The 24,732-nt window shown below is 38.9% G+C and overlaps 1 protein-coding gene across 2 annotated transcripts in view; it reads left to right on the top strand.

The window, feature by feature from the left end:
* The first annotated feature begins 598 nt into the window (after positions 1-598).
* Positions 599-24,732, top strand: part of LOC137274118 (cubilin-like) — a 53,497-nt gene continuing 29,363 nt past the window's right edge. The window contains exons 1-20 of one of the 2 annotated variants that reach the window (XM_067807120.1): positions 599-868; positions 4,774-4,852; positions 5,070-5,203; positions 5,394-5,543; positions 6,034-6,118; positions 6,375-6,517; positions 8,231-8,377; positions 8,816-8,897; positions 9,109-9,230; positions 12,803-12,946; positions 13,234-13,321; positions 13,651-13,772; positions 14,154-14,339; positions 15,794-15,896; positions 16,498-16,619; positions 16,782-16,934; positions 18,645-18,720; positions 19,763-19,887; positions 20,274-20,432; positions 21,117-22,036. In XM_067807120.1, coding sequence (XP_067663221.1) covers positions 766-868; positions 4,774-4,852; positions 5,070-5,203; positions 5,394-5,543; positions 6,034-6,118; positions 6,375-6,517; positions 8,231-8,377; positions 8,816-8,897; positions 9,109-9,230; positions 12,803-12,946; positions 13,234-13,321; positions 13,651-13,772; positions 14,154-14,339; positions 15,794-15,896; positions 16,498-16,619; positions 16,782-16,934; positions 18,645-18,720; positions 19,763-19,887; positions 20,274-20,432; positions 21,117-21,508 — 2,715 coding nt within the window. In that variant the 5' untranslated portion in view covers positions 599-765 and the 3' untranslated portion in view covers positions 21,509-22,036. Of the gene's footprint in view, positions 869-4,773; positions 4,853-5,069; positions 5,204-5,393; positions 5,544-6,033; positions 6,119-6,374; positions 6,518-8,230; positions 8,378-8,815; positions 8,898-9,108; positions 9,231-12,802; positions 12,947-13,233; positions 13,322-13,650; positions 13,773-14,153; positions 14,340-15,793; positions 15,897-16,497; positions 16,620-16,781; positions 16,935-18,644; positions 18,721-19,762; positions 19,888-20,273; positions 20,433-21,116; positions 22,037-24,732 lie in introns of those variants that run through there. The other variant, XM_067807121.1, reaches the window with a different exon arrangement.

Raw genomic sequence — 24,732 nt, 5'->3', positions numbered from 1 at the left:
CAACCCACAAGCGAATTGTTGACAATGCAGCGTACACAGTTCAACCCTTATCTTATGTTGACAAACTTGAAAGACGTTGGAGCGTGATCTTAACATACAACGCAGGCACGTTTGTTTTCTGACACCCTGTATTCAATCTCACTGGCAACGGGTTTTAAATTACCAAATCAGTAATAGACACAATGAGCATCGATCTTTGCAGGTGAGTGACAATGACGTGCATTAAACATTCTGCCGCTTAACAATCTGTTTGAGCTTGTGGGTATCTAGCTAAAGACCTGGGACTATTTTCGAAGCTCTCGTAGCGCTAAGATAGTCGTGACATACTTTAGCATTAACTTACCACTGTCTAGGCTCTAAGAGAGCTTCGAAAATCTATTCCAAGGTGTGACAGGGATCTCAGCTAGCACCACAATAGAAAGAAAACAGAGCGTATCATACATTGAGTTTCTTTGCCCTGTCCTTTCTCTTTTGTCATAAATCCGGTTATCAGCAAGCACAAGCCCTTACAAAACATGTAGTTATTACAAAATACAAATATGAGCAACACAGAGTGATTCATGTTGACAAAGTCTGTGCTGACCCACCTAACAATATCATTTCGTTATCTCATAGAACTGTTTGCTTTGTGGGACGCCCTTGGTAACTGCCACCGTGACGTCGATGTAGGTCACATCCGTATAAGTGTGTTGCAGTCTATTCAAGTTCTTTTCACTGAAGCTTTACCAGTCCAGGTTCACAGTTACATTGAGGGGTTATCAATTAATGACAGGTTTTCGTGTGAGCTCTCGACGGCAGCAGGATGTCATTATGAACATACCTTGTTTCGTTGGAATATGTGTGTTATTGTATGGGACGCTGGTCTCAGGTGAGTGTGATATGTAATGGTTCTAACATATATTTTATATATCATGTGACAACTTGCCAAAATGTATGTTAACCATTTCGCACATATTGCAACAATAATCGCTTTCGTTCCTCAGGTCAAACTACATTGAAATATCGATCGAATTATTGTTAGTTCTATATTTAGCATAACAAACTACACCTACGGTCAGTACAGGTGATTTAAGTTTGACAGACAAGGCACATGTGTTATAACCTTTAGACCTTCCTGGTAAATGTATTATATTTAGTAATTTCATTTCTTCAATAGCTCATTTGTAAACTACAAATTGGAGAAACTGCATAGCGGCTATCAAAACAAGATGGCGGACTCAATATTGCGAAATGTTAACGCACAGGGCTGATAGTGCTTCAGTCAGTGAGGATATATTTGTAGCCGCTGATTGGAAATAAAGTTGGAATTAAATAACTATATGTGTGCGTAATTATATCATATCATACAGTTTGTGAGCAGGTGAATAAAATCATAAAGTCTGGCTGACAACGCCATTAACATAGAGTTTGATGGTACTGACTAATGCTATCTTTGGGTTTGACAATTCGTCCGTCGTTGTATAAAATGCGTTACATAAAAACACAACACATGTAAAACCAAACAGGAAAAGTATATGTTTGATGTGAGTGGTCCGACGTCGAAGAGGTTAACATTCTGTTTGGGCAGTCTAGTCCATGAATAATCTGATATATGTGGTCCGAAAGGCGGTAATAGTTAAGCACTTTCCCGAGGTACAGAATTACAGTCGGTCAGAAATTAAGTTAAGTTTTACGACACGTTTAGCTTTACTCCAGCAACACCACGTTGTTCACATGTGGAGAATCGAACCCGGGCCTGTGGAGTGACGAGAGGACGCTTCAATCACAAGCTACCCCACCAAATGTCAGAAGCAAATGTTAACTTATTTTTTAATAAATTTACTATGTGTATTTAAACATCCTGTAATATATCATAAATGCCATTTATTTTCAAGTGTTTCACTGAAGGTGCTAGCACGAGATATATATACATGGAGTAATGTTTCGCAACATGGAGTAATGTATCGCAACACCTATTATTTTATCCTACATACATTCATTCATAATCCTACCCTATTTTTTTTTGTATGATAATATTGATCCATCGAGGACACCATAGACTTCGTTTGGGGCATCACTGTCAAATGAGAGCATCATGTGTTTCTGTATTCAGCTAAATTTAAATATACTACAGAGTTAAAATCATTCATGCATTTGAATTTGATGCAAAGTTCATGTGCAATTACTGGACTTTTAGGTGAATATAATTATATATCCATTGCGTAGCAATGCTTAAGCTGAACAGTTGTTTTGCATACATACCGATATGTCTAAACATGTATGTAAAGTTTAGTTCAGAACATTATGTAAGTATGCTGCAATTTTGAACACAGAACCTTTCCTTTAAAAAAACATGGCAGGAAAATATTTATATGAAATTATAAACTAGATAAATGGAGCCGTTTGCCTTCAAAAATCAAGAATTTGCATCTGAGAGCATGTAATTTTTAAAGTTCACGAGGACCGTGGGCCGAATTATTAAGAAACGTTAGGATTGTGCATCCCTTTTCATTCGCGTCAAGTGGCGTGTTAGAAAGAGAGCGGTTTACACATAGTCAACAGAAAGGTCCTCAAGCGCCTAAATGGGGCGGGTACAGAGCCGGAGCGTGTATTCATTGCTGGAGTGATAGTGCACGTGAAGTCTTTGAAGGGCATTTAGAAGTGAAATGCATAAGAATGAAGATTTTATGGATATCAACTTTTTTATATGAGAACACAACGTTTCGGAGTTAATGCTTACTCCTTCATCAGGTGATGACGTTGTGTTCTCATATAAAGAAGTTGATATCCATAAAATCTTCATTCTTAGTGTTTCATTGGTTTTATTTTACACGAACGCCGTATCTTTCAGAAACGGTTTAGTATTTTAGGCAACATCCAACTAAGTAATACTATTTTTTCACTTGATAAAGACGACTTGAAGAATGAGCTCCTATTCAGGGTTAAACCCTTATGTGCTGAGGTGTGAGGGTTTATGTCCTTGGAAAGCGTACAACAACTCAGCTACCGCTACTTTGACGAAGTGAACGTCGATCCCAGCTGTTATTCTAACCCGGTTTTGTGTATGGCTATAACAGCTCTAGTCATTTATTCCTTTCATCCAGCCGGTTATGGTTTTATAGAAATTCCAAGAACTCATGGACATGATATTTCACTTGGGTGACAACGCTGAACCTTTGTATTTTATTTTTCGTTGCATAATACAAGTAGACCATTATGATACGAGTTATGCCACGACGATGTCTGGGAAAGCTGACCAACTTCAACTGATGGTCATACTCACAGTTTTCGGAGTATATGAAATTATTTCCATGGCATACTTTCTGCTGACATGTACGGGACCCCAACACTGTTCGGACACTGTAAAATATACCGTCTTTTGTATGAAATAATACTCAACTATTTTGTCCATTACTGAACTATTTTCGAAAGCTGTTTACCACGATGGAATTAGGTAATCAACAGCATGTATGGATACTCTGTGTAAACCTATGCGTACGGAAGCGACCTAGTACCACAGCCTGGTTTTTTTTATCTCCTAATTAGGACTTATTATCTCCTAATTAGTACACAGTATCTCCTAATCACGACTTAGTATCTCTTAATTAGGGCATAGTATCTCCTAATTAGGACTTAATATCTCCTAATTAGGACTTAGTATCTCCTAATCAATGCTTAGTATCTCCTAATTAGGACTCATTAGTTTAGAGGTTTGTACTGGATCGGAGCAGGATGGTCGCCTTCTTTGTCTCAACCGTGATTGGAGCAGCGTTTTGAATTGGCATTGGTTTTCATTTGCCTGCGTCATCACTGTATGCGGATTCTTGAGAAGCATTTAGAAGTTGGTGAATATAAAAAGACGAGTATATTGATGACAACGTGTTTTTATTGTCTAACGAAACGTTTCTGGACTATTTCTTGCTCATTCTTCGGGTGATAGAGACAGGAGTACAAGATCTAGACATATTATATATATCAGTATCTACAGGAAGAAGATAAGTAAATGTATATACAAACAAAACACAGAGGACAGATCAAATGCAGTTATGAAAACAATGATAACACGGATTAAGTGAAGCAGTTAACAGATGTGTACAGAGCAGAGTGATGTACAGATAATTAGATTTACAGGGAAATAGGAAATATTGTAAACCAAAAGTTACTGTGTTCTGTAATCTGATTGGTTGAAAAGCATCGGTGTTAGATTCCCTGAAACTGAAAGACTATTCACCGCGTATTGACACGTAAACAATTGTTTTGTTGTGTCATCAACAGTAGTGACGTCATTCAAATCATATTGTGACGTAAAGTTAGAATGACGTCACAAATGAGCAACTCCAGATGCTACAATGAGAACCAGCTGAAACGGCCAGCTGATGACACTTCACTGCTGTGTCCGTATTCGATGTAAACGAGTTCAGACACTAAAACCCCTTTGGTTTACTTTTGTGTTTACAATGTCGATAAATATCATGTGGTGGCCAATTTCCGGGTGTTATTGAGTATTTGACGCCGTCGGTTCCAAATGCATTCCTGTGCTTCAAATACTCAATAACACCCGGAAATTGGCCAACACATGATGTTTATCTCCTAATTAAGTCCTAATTAGGAGATAAAAAAATTCAATTGGACGTTTCCGTATATACGTCATACAATACCATGTCAGCAGTTTCATTACTCCGGTAAGAATGACCTGTCGCTTAAATGTCATTGTCCCTAAGTTATAATGTTCATTGTTTCAAGTTTATGAAGAGAAGCCATTTGCAAACACACCATACAATGAACGTTTTACAGGTGCGTGTGATGTCACACTCCATGCTCAGAGGGAACCGCTGAATTTCACATCTCCTAACTACCCAAGCAACTACCGAAAGTATGTGGGAATGATTTGTTCACCAGTAGAATGCTCATGAATAGTCCAAAAGTTCATGTCTGTTGTTGAATGCTTATTGTAGTACGTGACTGTATATTTATCCTTGACATGTAAGCAATGCAGAATTAATATAATGAACTGATATTTGACATAGGTGTTTATGTCTTTAGGCTTACACATGACATTTCCTTCAGTTCCAAATATCATTATTTTACAGCAATGAAAACTGTTATTGGGACATCTATCCTGCAACAAGAGGCTACAAGGTTGTGCTCGAAATGGTGTATTCCAGAATCGGATACTCCTCTACCTGTGCAGATGACGTCCTTATCATAGACGTCATAAATAATGGTAAAGTAGTTGGGCTGAAAACCCCATTTTCATAATGATGTTATGATATAAATATTATTGATTTCTGTTCCCCCAAAAATAATTAATGAGATCACTGTGGCGCATCAAACGAGATTGACAAACAAGATTACTAATACGGATACACATTTCACATTTTTATCAAATCATTTCTGTCATTTTGTCTAACCAGGAAATCAAACTAAAGATTCTTCGCGTAGAATCTGTGGAGAAAGCAGATGGAATATTCTCATCCAAGTTGACCAGCATTTCCATGTAGTGTTCAGGACCAATGGCAGCGGAACCAGAAGTGGTTTTCTAATTCGATACTATGAGAAAATTGGTGAGTATAGACACGAACCTGGCTATGAGGCAGTATTCTAACAACTTAACTGCATATAACATTAATCTCTAAATTAGAAACATGGTCGTTTTCTCCATTTCCCCTTGACAAGACACTTATATCGGCTTGAATCAGAAGGTTATAACAGATGTGGTCAGGTAAATGTAACTGGGTGTTAATGTTTTGAGACGCTTGAAGTTGGTCAAAATCACGGATCAGTAAACACTGGTCTTAATCAAAACATTTGAAACACTCAGGAAGCCAAAATGACTACTTCATGCAGATCTCTCAAACATTGTTCAAAATGAAGCAGTTCTTGCAATGGTGGCGTATTTCCTCCGTTTACTGAATATTCAGCTGCGTTACTTCACGAAATGCAACATGCATGATTATCACCTGGATCTTTCAAAATCAGTACAAATTACAAAGTTGCCCATAATGATCTTCATGAATCGTACGGGCGATACCAATTGTTCTTTGTCACAACCAGGTGCCGGCAGCTGTGGTGTACCTCTCGTTGCAACTTCTGTTGGCAAGACATTTAACTCGCCTGGATACCCAAACACCTACTTCCTGTGAGTAACTTAATTACTTTATCAGCTAAAAGAAGTACTTGAGTTTCTTGGGTTTGTTGTCTAGCGTGTAATTTTGCATAAAGCAAATGAGTGGGTGTATTTGATTGATCACTATGCTTTCAACAACGTTTTACTTCATGCCTAGTTACGCATGCACATTTGTAAACAGCCATACGTTTGTATGTCTTTCGCATCATCCGGCAAGCATATTTGGATCTTTTGTATAGCGCTTCAAAATGAATGTGTATGTTGGCAGGCGTCAGACTTGTACCTGGACAATTACTACAGAACATCAAAACCAAACCATTCAATTGGTTACAGTGGATTCGGTACTTCAGAGCAGCTCCTCTGGCGGAATTTGTAACAGGGATTATGTCACTGTATACAACGGTCAATACGGTAAGTTGTGACGTGTAAAGCTGAAAAATTGCCGTGACAAATGTATAACAAATCCCCTATGAACCGACAAAATATAACACTGACAAGTCTAACATTTTCAATATTATGTATTGACCAAAAAAGCAAGATACAAACATTTACAATAGAGGTTTCTAGTACAATGTAGCTGAGTGAAATTGAAAGTAATGGGTCAAAAATATGATATCAACGGACCAAAGTCTTGGTTCGAGAGTGAGAAACAGTTACACTGAATGTAACACGCCGATGTTGGATGTAGGTCAATGTTGACTACATTGACTAATGTAGAATAGGCCGAATGATGACAATTCCGGTAAATCAGTGTACAATGTATACACCAGCCTTCTGGATGCACAGTCACTGATTCTTGAGCATTACAGCGAAGTATCAAACAGTCAAAAACACATACTGGTATGCAGAAGAGCGCCTACGTTGAGGCAACTATAAAGCGCTATCTTAAATAGAGTCCCTCTAAAATACTAATATGTGATACGAAATGTGACCCATAATAACTATCAATCAAAACTCTATATATTGTGATCCAGTAATAATTATCACTTAATCAGTATTAAAACAAATTACAGAAAATAGACTCTCGTAAGCTGTTCATTATGTCAAAGACAGTCACGATGACTTCCTGACTTCAGAAATAATATACATGAGGATAACGACATTCTACAGACTCAAGCAAAAGGCTATTTAGTTCGTGTCTTTGCAAAGTTCTCCGTTCAATAACTGTGTACCAGCATGAATTGGATAGTGGAAATATCTTTTAACACATGTGGGAATCAGCTTTGCGGTTTTGCTTGTGTGCCGCTTCATTTCCCTGAGGCCATAATACGTCGATGACAGGGAAGAATATCTCATCTCAGAGGATGATTTTGGCCGAGTTTGTGCAACCCTGTTGAGGACTTCGCATGACTTCGCATGACTTCGCAAACGTACATCTATTTCATCCTAGACATTTTCAGCGCGTGACGCGTCAGAGGATCTTGCGAGCCATAGTAGCGCATATAGATTCCTCTGACAAACGCGTGGTGTGTCCTTATCGTGTTGAAAAACCAGGCCAAATCCGTTCTGTTTTAAACCCGAAAAGGGGTTATTTACATAATCTACTGTGGGTACAATAACGTCTTGTCCTCCCAAACACTGCCTTTCTCGAAAACAAGGCCTGATGTAACGCTCACGGGTCCTGTCGTACGCTCGGTGAAGAAGTAGATATAACATTGGTATACGGAGGCTTCATACACTTGCTCCCCTCTCCAAGTGCTGTCTGCTCTAACATATACGTCGATGTCGATGTCGATGTCGATGTCGATGTCGATGTCGATGTCGATGTTGATGTTGATGTCGATGTTCTAGCGTCAGCTTGCACGGATGCTGTAGACGTGTCTACATGCCTGCTACCAGGTATTGCACGGGGTGTAACGTTTCTTCCACCATTTTAACACACACTTTCCACTCGTTGGTTCAAATTCAAACATTCATTAACATGAAAACAAACAATTTTATCAATAAAAAGATTTCCTGCCATAATTCCAATGGTTTCTGTAAACAATTGGACATGTTGATATGAAAACACGCTGACATTTGGAAAAGGCGTGGTTGTTGGTCTCCATCAGCTTTAAAGATGGCATTCAGAATTCGGAGAATCATCATTTCTGACATTGCTGATAGTATAATGTTCTATTATAGGTACTACAGGATCCTACCAGCTCGGAACTTTCTGTGGGAACGAAAGACCTGTATTTAACAGCGGTGTCAACAGCTTGAGAGTTAAGCTACGAACTGATTCTTCGCAAATCTACAAAGGCTTCAAAATGCTATATAAGGCTGTTCCGGGTGTGTATACAGTAAACTTACAGCTATTCGGAAAGATGATAATTATTAATGTTCCTATTTGATGATAAAATATCTCACGTGAAATCTCACGTAGGAGTGAGTGAGTGAGTTTAGTTTTACGCCGCACTCAGCAATATTCCAGCTATATGGCGGCGGTCTGTAAATAATCGAGTCTGGACCAGACAATCCAGTGATCAACAACATGAGCATCGATCTGCGCAATTGGGAACCGATGACATGCGTCAACCAAGTCAGCGAGCCTGACCACCCGATCCCGTTAGTCGCCTCTTACGACAAGCTGAGTCGCCTCTCACGTAGGACGTGGTGTACCTACTTTATATTTCACACACACGCACACACACGCACACACACACAAGATCATCTTATCCTTGAGCAGCGAACAGAAGTTGCATAATTGCTACTCTTCTTCATTATCAGCAACAACGTGCAACGTCACGCTTCCCGCAGTTAACAGTCCAATGATGATTATCTCCCCTGGCTATCCAAACAACTACGCGAAGTGAGTAAAGAGATTTTACAATAGTTTGATGTAAATTAATGCATGATTCAGGCCGGTTTACGACAGATCAAAAGATGTATACCCATCTAGATAGACACTCTTCGCCTTGACAATAATATCACCAAATGAAAATATGCTTGTATTGCGTTTAACTAATATGGATGAACTTGTGTTTTTGTTTTGGCACTTGTGTTTTTCGTTTTCCTTACAGTGGACTGGACTGTCAGTGGACTATTAATGCACCGATAGGTAGAACCGTCACGGTGAAACTTTTGTCTCTTGATTTGGAAAATGTGCCATCGTGCGTGAATGATTATCTGCTGTTTAGAGATGGTAAGTAAAGCTTCTGATGCATGTTGTGTTCCTCAGGGAACCGAGTGAAGCAGTAGCTAGAGTTCTTGACTTTCATGTGGTAACAAAGAAAGATGTAATCTTGGTAATATTCATGATCTGTAGTTTTTACCTATACTCACCAAAACAGATGATAAGATGATAGATGATAATCTCACATGAATTTTTTTTCAAACGTCATTTTTATAATTTCACCATCGTGTTGCTGCAGAAAGAATGCAGAGCACTTTTGAGGAATAGTAAGCAACCCGTTCTGCTTTTAGAGGGTCATTGGTATTTTTAGCTATCATCGTGATTCACTGATGTATTGAAACATTGACTTTGGACGTCTTCCACTGCTTGTCACCTCAGTGTTCAACAGAGTTTATGACAAAATAGTGCTTCATGTGACATCAGCAAACCAGTTTAGATGGGACTCAAAGTGGTAGACCCTTGATTACCATACCTACGCGGGATAGGTACATCAAGGTTCGTTATTTGCGCGATCCAACTGTCACAGCAACTGTTTGACCCTGTTTTGGACATGTGCTGCGACGCCTACATCGATATCGACGGGTCCAGTAGTACAGTAGCGTTTGATTGTGAAGCGTATGGTTCAATAACAATTTCTGCTTCAGTGGCATAATGGAAGTGTCCGTGTATGTCGACGTCGAAATGAATGTTTCATCCAGAATTGTCTCACCTAGGTTGACTGATATGGTGGTGTTGAGTGTCATACTGTGGGAAACCACATCCCACACACAGGAGAAATCTAACTTTGTGCGCCTTCATGGCAATTCAAATGATTTTCCACACCGAGTCGAAATCTCCAGGATTCACACGGTTCCAATTACTGACCGTCAGAGGGAGTTGTCCCGGCAAGTAAATTCCAGGTCTCATACAGCACACGCTACTATTCAGTATCTTCTGATTGAGAGAATTACAGAATCCCATGACCACAACCTCATAGGGCATTTTGGGGGTGACCTCGGCCCATGTGTACGTAAACGTTAACCGGCCCTCTAAATGTTAGATCTGATTCAGTTCTTGCAGGCATAGCAAAAGGATTGGGCCAATGAGTGAAGTGTAACGTCACTTTGGCCATATATCACCATATCGTGACAAAATCAAGGTACATATTAATACTGATCAAAGACAAACCTGTCAATAAAGGATAAGTAAAACAACTATAACATCACAGACATAAATGTAAAACTAGTACTAGTAATATAACCTAAAACGTTTTACTATGCATGACGAGACAACACAGAGACAAGCACTAGATCGCCAACGACTGAAGATAGATCACCATACTAGGAACCATGGGGACTTAAGTACTTTTGCTGCCTACGTAGACAGGTGACCCTCCTTTCCATAAGGGCTCATAATGATCACAATAAGTAGTGAAAGCAACGTCCAACTTACGGAATGCTTTGCATGTTAACAGATCATTGTGCATTTGGCTGCAACTGATCCACTATTCCACTATAAAGGTAGACGATATTAAATTCATGGAATTATATCATACGTTTCTTCATTGGGATGTAAAGTTTTGACATGTTGTAAGAAACTTAATATATTTCCCGAATGTGGGTTCCAATGAGACTTAAATGTCCCCCAGCGCAGGGAGAAGAATTGGTTTTAATAGGTGTGCTGCGTTGTGTCCATAACGCATGCGCGGTGAATAGGTTCTCGGAGCTTGAACAGTATGCATGCCGAGACTATGAGGTCGTGAGCAGTTGTCTAATCTTGGTTGTGTACACAAACAAGTAAATAATCTGCTCGTTACATAAAACAATGTTTTAATTGTGGTAAGCAGATTCTGTCACAGAGAAAACTCAATGTCTGGTTTATTGACACCTATATGTCTACCTGCCTGCCTGTCTGCTATAGACAATATGCAATACACAGCTTCAATCATTGACCACATGCAATTTGATCTTAACACCTATCAGGCTACACACCATAAACAAAATAAATTGATTTATGACTCGTGCACCCCAGTACTGTCTCTACCACATTATGTAATTAGGCAAATATACATAGAAGTGGCATTTTTGTATGTCTGTGGGTTGTAAACAAACTATATCCATTTTTTTAAGAAGACTGGATCTGACGGAAACTGGTGCAAACTCTTGTCAGTTTCAAGTCCTGGTTTGTACTTGGACGAATGACAGTAATTCACCATCTCTACTGAAATGATTTTTGATTGGATTGAATGCAAATTCAGAGAACATGCATTTCCAAAACCCAACATCTCTATTTACATTCTTTATGGATAACAACTTCTTCTAGTATAAATGACTTTGTTTGACAACAGTATATGAATCCATACTGAAACGGCGCATCAAGCACATTAAATGAAGTTGTTATCCATAAAGAATCTTACTTTCTTGTGACTCGCCATACTTCTAAAATGCCCATCAAACAGATCATCTTTCTGTACACACAATGAGCCCTCAGCGTATCAGCAAATGAACCAGCCAATCGGAAGCCGTCGTTACACTTGAGTGCACCCCTACCCGCTATGACTGGGTTCGGTCTCCCGCAGGCTTCGTTTCGAGGAAAGTTAGCCCAAGTACAAAATATTGCACTTTCGTATCGCGACTGTACGCTTATAATTTTGTTTATTGTTCTTTTCACAAGCGGCAATGTATATTATATATTATATGAACAAGTGATAATTGTGTTTTAAATATGTTTGATTTTTTGGTTGCATGTGACCTTTATAATTTGTTTATTTATCTAAGCATTCACAGGGTTGGGCAAGTCGAAGTGTATAAGAGAATAGAACAAAGCAGTTTCACCAGGTTGTTGAAATATTCCCTATTACAGTTAATGATAGAGGGGTAATTTGTTAGATTATAAAATTGTGTGAGATCCTTCTGTATGAACTGAAATGTTGGTGGGTAGTTATTCTTGCTAAAGCTGAAAATGATTCCTTTCGACAGGATGATGACAAAGCTTGAAGACCCAAGGGTTGTTATTTTTTTATAGATAACCAAACAGAACATCCTCTTTGGATATTTTTACCGAACTTTGTAGTTTGTACGATATCTAACTTTCTAGGTCTCTCCAGATGGAGCTCACTTTGTTACATTCCCAGAATAAATGTATGACGTCTTCCATTTCCTTAGAACAGTTATTGCATTTTGTGCTGTCCACCTAACCTATCTTTGTGAGAAGGCAGTTAGTTGGCAATATATGATGTAAGATTTGATATTGGAACCATTCCAGTTAGGTCACTTTCGTACAACTAAGTGGGATAAAATTGCAAACTTGTGTTTATATTATATAAATCAAGTAGTCGTGGAAGGTTCAACTGTAAATAACGATGGTGGTATAGTGAACGACAAAGTATTTTATATCTAACTGTAATAACTGCAATAACTGTGCCATTTGGTTATGCTTCACACAAACGGTTGCCTTCAAGAATTATATACGTCACTTAATTCGTTTCATATTCGAAAGAATGTTGCTTGATTGTACTCTGGAGACACCGAGTAAATGTACAAATACAACAACATTCACTAGTTAATGAAAGATGCATATTAATTAATACATTTACGTTTAAGGTACGACAACGAATGCTCGCCAACTGGCAAAGATTTGTGAACAAAGGTCTACTCCCATCGTCAGCTCCAGTAACCATATGACCATCATGTTTCACTCAGACAGTTCTCTCACAGGAGGAGGATTTCGTTTGCAGTACACATCTGGTAATAGCCTTTTCGCTTTTACGAAAGTGACTGAAGTCCAGGTCTTGTTCCTGTCTTCACTGGGAAAATACACATTCCTGCTGATCAGAATGACCTAATATGTTTACGACCACAGAGACCTGTTTTACACAGTTCCCACAAACGAGGAACGTTTAACTTATATGTGTTCCCCAGAATATACTTCACTTACTCTAACGGTTGATGATATTTATCTCACCCGGTCCCAAACTGTTTAAATTTTTATTATTATGTCTATTTTTCACGCGGCTGGTTTTATCCTGTTACAGCTATCTACTGTGGATTACCAGACCTTTCCGCCTCTTCTATTACATGGAAGTACATGACCTCTCTTGGCTATCCTTCGAACTATAAGAAGTAGGTGCCTACTCTCTTGACTAATGAATAAAGGTTAACCAGTTGGTTAATATTAGCAAATAACACGTGGTAAACAACATCACACACTTTACCGCTTCGCGGCACTGCACACGAGTTGAACAACGACTTAACACTGCAAATGTGACTTTGATGCTAGCACTAAATACGAGAGAGGTGTCACAATGTACGTACCTTGTAGGTGACTTATCAATCGTATGATAGAAGTCTTACTTTGAAGAACTGAACAATAATTTTTGAGTGTTAAAGATTCTACACTTGAACATATTATTTGTTTATAATATCTATATCTATACCAATTCTCCTTTCAGCAACCTCAACTGCGAGTGGAAAATTACAGCGCCATATTATTATAAGATTAAAGTTGAAATTGTATATATGTCGTTGGAATATTCGTCACTTTGTTCAAGTGACTATCTTGCCTTCAGAGATGGTAAGTTCGTACAGACGTTCCTCAGACAAACATAATCATCGGGCATGGTCTTCGTACTGTATTAGTTTTTAGTTACCTCAGGACAATGCCTGAATAGTTACGCTTGATCATAAATCCAAAATATGCGAATGTACCATCGAATCATATCAAACGGGGTTTTGTTTCATTGTTTGTTGGTTTGTTTGCTTGTGTGTTTGGGTTTGGGGGATTTTTTTATGCAGCTTTTATTATTTGTAAGAACTTGGTACTTTATGCATGATGATCGGCACATAATTTGTTTTATCACAATTACACCAAATATATGTTCTATTAGCACCAGTTACATTGGAATACTACCACGCATATGGATATGGGGCTGACTGAGCAAATATCTTTTTCAAGGTCCATCGTATTGGTCTCGTCAGTTGGCCAAATATTGCGGAGTTCACAGCAACAAGCAGATCGTCAGCACGGGCCCCTACATGACCATCACCTTCCACACCAACAGCTATGTCACCAGACCAGGTTTCAATCTGAAATTCAAAGCTGGAAATTTTCCTACAACAATAGCAACAACAACAACCACAGGTACAATAATTGTGTTTTGGTGATGAAACCATTTATCATTTCGGTGTAAGACGACTGAAACGTGCAAGAGACTGAGCCCTTGACGGGGGTAAGGGGAGCTGCCGTTAGTGGTTAGGGGTATTTGATGGTACCTGGGGATGACGTTGACGATAGATGCATCCAACATACAATATATCCCTTGTTCATGAAATTCGCACGTTACACACGTTAAATATACGCGGAGAGACAGGGCACACTCAGTTATGCAGGTGAAGGAAATCTACAAAAGAAAATCTGTCGATCTTCAGTCAACATGAATTGTATCTCGTATGATCTTTCCTATCTATGCTTCTAATACTATGTAGACTTACATGCTCAATCCATTTATTTGTCTTTTCTGCTAAAACCTACTCTACAGTTTATAACTCTGAATTCCCCAACCAACTGTCAAGACTAGTGAGTGAGTTACGATTTAACGCCACATCGGCAATATTTCAGCCATGTTGTGATGAGAACATTTATTTGCATTAAATGGTAGCCCATGGTAATGTATCAAACAGCTGTCATCGACGGGCAGTAAAACCGAATAGAATATCACAATATCAAGTGAGTGAGTTAATATCTAACGTCACATAGGCAATATTTCAGCCATATCGTGACGAGAACATTTAATACTGAAAGTGAATATATATATATGATATAACCTGTCTGCAAAGAACAGTAAAACAACTAGAATATCACAGTTACAATTTAAAACTAATATGTGGAAAAAAACTAATATCACTACTTGGACAAAACAATATAGAATACGGGCTATATATCACCAACAACTGAAGGTAATTCACCATACTAGGGACCATGGGGACTTACAGTACATTTGCACAACATTAAGACTGAAATTAAACTAGCATATATCTCTAACGTAACTCTTCAAATTAGGACAATAAATAAAGGAAAGGACTGAGAATCGATAACAACTGAAAGTAGACTACCACTCTAAGGACCATGGGCCTTACAGTACTTTGGCTACTTATATGGACCTTGCCTGGGTACATATCATCACTTCAGCCACTGCCGATTGTACTTAGAGCTAGATGTGATATAACAACAAATATTCTACGATTAAAAAGTGTGTAGAACTAAATAGGTTATGAAAGTTTGGGGACTTACGTACCATCTCAGGAGGACAATATTTTTACAGTACTTTAATCCCCTTCGAGTATACAGCCACTATAAATCGAAGTTACTAATCTGATCGACCAATCATTAAAATATATCTATATACAGAACATATTAATCAAAATTCATAAATGAAATCAATTTCACTTTGAAAACCAACAATTAAAGTGAGAACTAACAGTGTTACAGAGATCCTTAACTGTTTTTTAAAAAACCCAGAAAAATACTTATCCCATGTGATGGAGAATTCATCCTGTCTGGACTAGTACTCACAGCTTCCAGTTTGTATTTTTCAGAGAGACCGCATGCTTCTAATTGCGGTAGTTCAATGCTCAGCGCCAGCCAGTTCTCTTGGAGGTATTTGTCATCCCCTGGGTACCCCTATTACAACTACAACAAGTAAGTAGATATATGCATCAACTTTGTTGATAGGCTGGAATTTTCTATTGGCAAGTTAATACACTGACTCCTGTTCTGACAGACAGAACTCAGATAGGCATAGCTATAGTTACGAAACTGTATAATATTTGTCACCATCCGTAGTGAGGAACGGTGCAGCTGCAGGGTTTTATATTATGAATCTTGCCAAATTCAGGGCGTTGAGATTATAGATCAGGAGTGAGTGAGTGTTACTTTTAAAGTCGCATCGGCAATATTGCAGCCATATCATGACTAAGGTAATACGTTAACAATATTTGATATTAAAGTATAAAATCGACAAAGGACAACAAATTTAAACATCGAGAAGCTGAAATATGACATCTAAAGCTTTTGGCATAAAACATAAAACAGTGTAAAAGCAGTCAGTCAGTCTATAGATCACCAAGAACGAAAGGTAGATCGCCATGCTAGTGATCATGGGGATAATAATCAGGAAGAGCTCAGTGTTGATTTAGAGTGGTGGGGACAAAAGGAAAGCTTCTCTGTGTTGTTTTTCAACTTACTGCCGTCCTCACACAGTGTTATATTCCATCAAATTCTAACATCTCCTTCTTCTTAGCAATATTTACTGCCAGTGGACAATCTCTGCCCCTGTTGGATACAAAGTAAAGGTTGAAGTTCAGACTATGTCTTTGGAATACGATTCGTCCTGTTCTAGAGACTACGTGCTCTTCAGAGATGGTAAGTACAGAGTTCCATTCTACAAAAGTACTAAACTATACTTTTAGTCACATGTTCCTCAGAACTGAATTGGTTTTCAATTATCACTGGTCCGTAACCAGTATTCTTAGTTTGAAGTATCTCTTTTAACCGACAACGCAATAATTCTTTGTACTTTTCAAGGTTCATCGTCCTACGGCACTAGGTTGGGTAAATACTGTGATGACGTCTCCGGCTACATCGTCAGCTCCAGCAACGCCATGACCATCACTTTCCGCACCGACAGTTCAGTCACAGACAGGGGATTTTCTCTGAAATACATTGCGCGGACGCAAGGTGCTTCATTTTATATTAATGTGTATGCGTTTCCTCTTTCATGAAAACACGTATTGAAACACACGTTTCCCCAACATTGTTTTCAAATCACTTGAAGAGAAAACCCGCTGAAACATTTTTTGTGTGTGTTTTGGTTAATGTTTAAGTTGATAATATACATGATGTTTGCCCTTGAGTAAATAGGCCTTGTTTGTGTCTACACCTTTTTTATGTCCTCGTGAAATGAAATCGGCAAAGGAATATACTAACTCCACCAAGGCAGAATAACATAGTGGACTAATCATGCGTTTAATATACATGACGACCCACATACATTAATATTCCACACAGAGAGAAAGACACACACGCACGCAAGCACACACGCACACACATACACGCACACATTCAGACACCTGTGCTAAACCGTTTTTGGGGAATTGGAGTTTATTATGTTCATAAAAATTATATTATATTCTTATGTCTATAAGACAGGGGGCAAGAACTGCGTCCAATAATACCTGGTATTATGTATGTGTATGTCACTAAGGTGTCGGCTAGTTTGCTGTATATATGCTCGAAATACTGCAATTATAACGAACCAAAACCAATATTAGGCACCCAAATACAGTATTGGCATTGGTTATATATAGTTAAACCTGCTGTATGGCTCACACTGAAAATGCATCACCATTATATATACATACAAAAGTAGTTGATATGCTTCAGAGTGATGTTATCTTCATGGAATGCCTAGGAAAGTGATAACTGTAATGTTATATATTATATCAAAGATTCCACCACGTCAAAGAATATAACTATTGCTTCTTCTAAGAGGGTACGTATTTCCAAATATATTTAGACATTTCACCTTTTTAATCGTAGAATATGTGTATTTGTATTTATGGATAGATATGTCTAAATTGCTAACAACTGGAGGATGATATAAATCAAGCTGGGGCCCATGCAGGAAGCGAATGTACTGAATGTATTGTGATCATTATGAGCCCTTACAATTGCTCTAGTTGTCTCGGCATGAACTGATTATATTTTTAATTCGACCTTATGGAAAGGAGGGTCACCTGTCTACGTTGGTAGCAAAAGTATTTGAAGTCTCCATGGTCCCTAGTATGGTCATCTACCTTCAGTTGTTGGTAATCTATTGCCCATTTTTATATTGTCTTGCCTGAATTTACAATCCAATTTTAGAGATAGATGCTAGCTTTACTTCTCAAATACTGTGATAGTCTAGTTCGTTTTACTGTCTTTCGTCCACAGGTTTTTATATTGCATGAATTTATGATGAATTTACTTGTTTTAGTCACGATATGGCTGAAAAATGTCCGGCGTGACAATACATTCTAACTCAATCACTCAGTCACTCACTCATTGTTTATGTGTAAAAGGAAATAGTAATCCCTGATATATGTATTCATAATGAAAGGTTCCCATTTAGTGCCTCAAAAAACTTTCACGTGTCTCTCAGAGCATCGTCATCATCAGAGAGGGTTGGATTCGTAGCCTTGTGTAGCCTTGGGTAGCCAAAGACACGGGTTCGGTTGCCCACATTGAATAATGGGTGAAGAACATATCTGGTGTATTTTACCGCGATATTGCTGAAATATTGCTCAAGGCAGCTGTGACAGAACTTCATTCATTCATCGTCATATAAACGTCACATGAACCCAGTGTTGCAGAAGTGTTTAATATCAAACGTATACCTCTTTGTTTCAGCGTGTGGCGACGATGATACGATCAGCTATGAGACAAAATATATTGAATCACCGAATTATCCTCTGTCATACCCCGAGTAAGTATAAGGGACACTTACAGTTTCATTCGTACCACGAGGAGATGAACGAAACACATAAATAATAAATTAAATACATTTTATTTGGATAACGAATAAGGCTAAACAAAAAATCGAACTGTTTCTGGGGCATCGGCGCGTCATTTGTATTGGTGAGCGTAATAATTTTTTATTGTCACTAAAAAATAATTTTGAATTATTTTGAATCACCCCGATCATTCATTTGTCCATTTTATGAATGAGTGTGTGTAAGAACGACTGTGACTGATTCTACAAGTCATTAACAGGTGGTAAACTTTCCAAGCCGTAGTTCTGAGAGAGAGAAAATAACAATGTGTTCCTCCCTCGTCCCATTTTGTTTTATGTTTTTTGGGGTTTTTTGGTTTTTTTTGCTCGTTTTGTTTTGTTTTGGGTTTTTTGTTTGTTTCTTTCTTTCTTTTAAAGTCTTACCGCCCTAGTCACTTTTGAAACAAATGTACCCGAGAATCATTTGATTTTTTATGCAACCTAATATATGATACACTGTACATACAATGCTTCCGTCAAAAACAGTGATAATAGACGAAGCAGCTTCTTCGAGGGGCATCTAAAAGTCGCAGCTGAATGTAAGCGTAACAATGAACATCTCTATTAATACAGAAGTTGTTCGTACAAAAAGTGCTGTTGTCCTTAATTGCTAAAAAATACAGGCGAATCAGATGCTTGATTCGCATTCAGAACGTGAAAGCTATATTTTACATTGTATGTATTGCTTGCTATGTATGATTTGCATAACCACGAATGGTATAGTTTTGGAACTTCTTTGATATCTAAAACACGACGTTTCTGGTGTACATCAGAGGGAGCCCAGAAACGCACCTAAGCACTGTGAATTCGTATGACCTGTATGAAGCATAATGTAATCGCAATGCCTGTGATGTTGAGTAAAACATATAGTAGATTAGAGTCATGCTATATTTAGGCTCTACGCTTGTGCCGACGTTTTCTTATCTTTTTCTGTACATTCAGAACACATGGCTGATACCAATGTCTAATTATTTAGCGATGCGGACTGTGAGTGGACAATCAGCACATCCATTGACGGATATGTCATCCACGTTGAAGCGGTCTTTTTCAACCTTGAATACGACAGCACGTGTTCCTATGATTATGTACAGCTCTATGATGGTAATGGCTTATGATTAATCATGGTTACCCTACACGATTAGTTACGGTTATCCTAGAGATGGTTAAAAGAAACAGATGCCTCCGCCCTCTTCATCAAACTACAAAACCTCCGAGACCTGTGTGACATTTACCGTGACACGGACATTATATCCACGTTGACGAAGCACACTAGACGCACGCCCTACGTCAAAGCGTCATTTGGATTCATCATTGTGATGTCCGATTGTCGAGATTTTATACTTTATCATAATTTTAGTTGATGTTGACATAACCATAAATAAGAACAAAAAAGGCTTAAAGAAATATATCTCCTAACAAACGTTTGCAACATTAGCTGATCGATTGTTTAAGTATCATGATCTTCTCATGTGATATTCTGTCAATAGTGACGAGTTTTGAAAGCTCGATCGGTCGATGGTGTGGAACAGATGGACCAAATAGACAGACAACGGGGCAGACAATAAAGGTTAAATTCCATTCCGATGGTTCGACTTCCCGCTCGGGATTTAAGTTGTCCTTCACGGCCGGCGAACCAACATATAGCTGTACGTGTTTCAGTTTTATTCGTTCATTGTGTTTCAGTTTTATTCATTCATTTCAGGATACATTGCATCGGTTAAGAGAATAAGATCCATCCATGGTCATCTATGTTAGCTTAAGTTACACTTTGACTGACGCAAGCAATAACATTCTATTTATCTCGTAAAAGACGATGTTTGTAAAACAGTTCACACACCATATATGTACATGTAAATAGATACAGAATATGTTGAAACGGCGGTTGACAAGTGAGGTGGACAAGGGCATGCTCGGTCATGTTGATCAAAGCGACCTATCGCCCTGATCATGTTTACTGGACCAGTGTTCGTTAGCCTCAAATTGCATTAAGCTCACACGTTTTGACATGACTGAAATGGCTTCAAGGCATTTAGGTAGCCTAGTGGATATAGCGTTCGCTCGATTCCTCGCAGTGTGTGAAACACATCTAGTTTGCCCACCTTGATATTGCTGGAATATTCCTAAAAGTGGCGTTCAGTTTGCACCAACTTAAAGCAGTCTTAAAGCAAGAATATGCCAGAATATTAAGCCAAGGATTTAGCTGTTGTGAGTGTCGTTTCATCGTAATATCAACTTTAGTTAGACCTAAGTACGATGTGCAATATTCACTTTGACTTAATTTGAATGGGTTTATTTATTTTACTCTGTTCATTCTTTTTTTAAAAATTCAGCTGCCGCGGCCCTGAACATCGGAGCCATAGTAGGAGGTGTGTTTGGCGGTATCACAGTTGTGGGTATTGCAACCTGCTGTTGCTGTGGACTTTGTTCCAGGAAGAAATCCAGCCCCAACGACCAACGACAGAGGAACAGACCACGTGAAGGCACAGTCTCCTTCATCAATGTACCACAATGCTACCCACAAACTCCGCCTACTGCACCTACTGCTCCTGCTGTTCTGCCGTTTATGTCTGCTCCACCTCCTTCTTACAATGATGTCGTGAAGGATGATCCCCCACCGTACTGCCAGGCAGTTCCACTATCAGACATACAGCCTGTCGTGACGTCATCCCCTAGCGGTGCATCCGAATATCAAGGGATAGATAACCCAGCAGGACCCAGTTGAATGACAGTTTCACATGACGTACATATCTGTTTTACTAGTGTACAGTCATGCTGTGCCTTTACCCATATTTTTTTTTCTTATTTGTATTTATAGTTCACTCCCGTTGTTTCAGGTTCAGGTTTCTTTTAATCAAATCTGTTTCCGAATATCAACATGAAGTGAATTTTTTAAAATGCTGATTCACTTGACTACTTACGGGTGTCTCCTTTTGCAACAGGAAGATCTTTCACCGACAGATCGCTTTCCCAAACAATATGAAAATTGTGAATAGAAACCACACAAACTACGAGGACTTATACCTTACAATATACCCTTGGATGGTGTATATTTCCATACTTTGTTTTGAAGTTTGTTTGGTTTGGTCTTGTTAGGTTTGAGTTAGCTCTGTCCCTTTTTGTCTTTTCGTCTTTTTTCCTCTATTTTATGTTATTATGACTGTTATTACCATTTGACTTGGGGTGGGGGTGGGATCTGCAATTTGTATTCCAATGATGTTGCTAAAACTGGCATAAACAGATATTCATTAAATCATTTGCTCTTCTCATTGGAAGACACGTGGTCTGATTTATCTCCCTTGGCTAGCAAATACAGTTGACAAATCGCTCTCCAAAAAATATTAAGTTTGTCTGTCTGAACTCCACCAAACACCACAACGATCGGGGAATCAACAGAATGGGAGTTCCTACAGACGTTTAGCGTGTGAAAATTGAACGATTCATGACTCGAAAAATGTACGAGACAGATTGATAGACTGCAGCCCTTCAAGCCCACTTCACAATGGACGCCTGGTATGGATATGAGGTATAGACTGTTGTTGTGTAGGTGCCTTACTACTTGTAGTAACCTCTTTAGCTACACTTATAGCATCACATGTTGAGAGAAATGCTTCATCTGTGATTCCGCCACCAACATTGTGTGAAGATTTGTGAGATATTTACTGCCAGGTCAACTGATTTGTTTACAAATCGAAAACCGGACAATGTGACAATATTTCTCCTATCCACATCGAAATTTGTCCCAACCATGCTACATAGAGCGGGCGATGTTGAATCTAATCCATTGCCCGCACCGACTACGAAAGATCTAGATGATTTGAGAAAATATATCATTAGTGAAATTGTGAGCCAAAGCAAGGAAGATAGACTGTCCAAAGGTATAAATTCGGTGAAAGATGACATTAGATCCATCAAAGCAGAAATAAATGATCTAAAAACTGTTGTTACAACGTACAAGGATCAACAAGATTTGATACAAATTGATGTGGACGCTCTTTCGGAAAAGTTTGATAATCTGGAAGCTATTTTGAAAGATTAGAAGCTCGAAGTTAAGATCAGGAAGAACATAGCCGGCGTAACAGCATCGTTATATATTGGGTGCCAGAGTCTCACAAGGAAACATACACCCAGAGCAAGGAGAAAGTGCTGGATATACTCATCCGTGCTAGAGAGGTAAAACAATTACAGCGGATATCGAGAGGGCCCATAGATTATCCTTTTCCCAACATGACAAGGTTCGATCTATTATCGTGCGGATGTGTCATTGGGAGGATAAATGGCACTCCGCGAAGATGAGGGAGGTGCTACGTGAGCAGGGGTACGACCTAACGAGACATCAGCGTCGTGAACTACAACGACGACGAGCAGACACCGGGTTTTATTACAAGGGTAATAAACTCATGAGCGAACCCAGGGAGAGAACCAACCAGGAGGACCAGTCTCCATACCCAGACAAGACGAGAGATAACAGACAGCGGCGGAGACGCCCGGGTCCCAGGTCGGATACCCACCCCCTAGGCACAGGGCAGAACAGATAGCGCTCAGGCTAGGGTGATTTTACGGGTCATCAAACTACTTGTGATAATGATGACATTGATGTAACTGACATTCACAAAGACGTTAACTTCATTTTCTGGAACATTGCAAGTCTTTTAAACAAGATACAAGATACAGAGTTTATTCGACAATTTGATATAATTGCTGTCACCGAAACCTGGTCCTCAGACAATGAAACTGGTCTTCTGTTGACAGACTACGATGTTAGAAACAGTGAGTGAGTGAGTGAGTTTAGTTTTACGCCGCACTCAGCAATATTCCAGCTATATGGCGGCGGTCTGTAAATAATCGAGTCTGGACCAGACAATCCAGTGATCAACAACATGAGCATCGATCTGCGCAATTGGGAACCGATGACATGTGTCAACCAAGTCAGCGAGTCTGACCACCCGATCCCGTTAGTCGCCTCTTACGACAAGCTGAGTCGCCTTTTATGGCAAGCATGGGTTGCTGAAGGCCTATTCTATCCCCGGACCTTCACGGGTCTGTTAGAAACAAACCTGCAGAAAAGAGTTCTGTTTCTGGTAGACATTCTGGTAGGATAATGGTGTTTATGTGGAAACATTTGGCAAAGTATATTCTATGGTCAAAAATCACCAAAAAACTGTGTTTTCATTAACTTTGATAAAGCACCTTTTAAATTTGACAATAATATGTTACATGCATGTGCTTATAACCACCCAGATGGATCCACGTTTTATAACAAAACAGGTTTACTCGGTAAAAATGGTATCAATATATTTCAAGATAATTTACTTGATATAATTTCTAATCTGCAAGATGTACATATTTTGTGCGGAGGGGATTTTAATGCACGAAATGGTACAGATGCTGCCTTTGTTGAAGATGATAATATTGAATATAAAGAAGAGGACAAAAACATAATGTATGATTTCCTGTTTGATTACGTCAGCATTGAGAGATTTCCTAGTAATAAAGTCGTAAATAATTTCGGCAGATGTCTCCTAAATTTATATTGAATATTCATATCCTCAATGGTCGATGTGGATCTGATGCCGAATGTGGTGATTTTACCTATATAGGTGTTTAGGGCACGAGCGTTGTAGATTACACCATAGGATCCGCCGCACTGTTTGACAGCGTGCTTGAACTTCTCTATTCCCTCCCGTACAGAATCTTACCATCTCCCGATCACTTTGGTTCTACGAGCGCTTCGTTCATGTAACACGCCCAAAAGACAGGGAAATGATGTATTTTAATATATTTGGGAACATGACAAAGTAGAGCAATTTAAGCACAAATTACTCTTAGATAATATACAATCCTTCCTCCTTGAATCTTCTGATTCACCACTTACTGATATTGACAAAAGTATATTGATTTGATGACAGAAGCTCTTTGCTCAGCTGCTAGCGATATGATAAGGACAAT

The sequence above is a fragment of the Haliotis asinina genome, chromosome 2, assembly GCF_037392515.1.
Source record: "Haliotis asinina isolate JCU_RB_2024 chromosome 2, JCU_Hal_asi_v2, whole genome shotgun sequence".
NCBI lineage: Eukaryota > Metazoa > Mollusca > Gastropoda > Lepetellida > Haliotidae > Haliotis > Haliotis asinina.
Note: the sequence above shows the minus strand (reverse complement) of the source record. Positions and strands in the feature narration are given on the sequence as shown.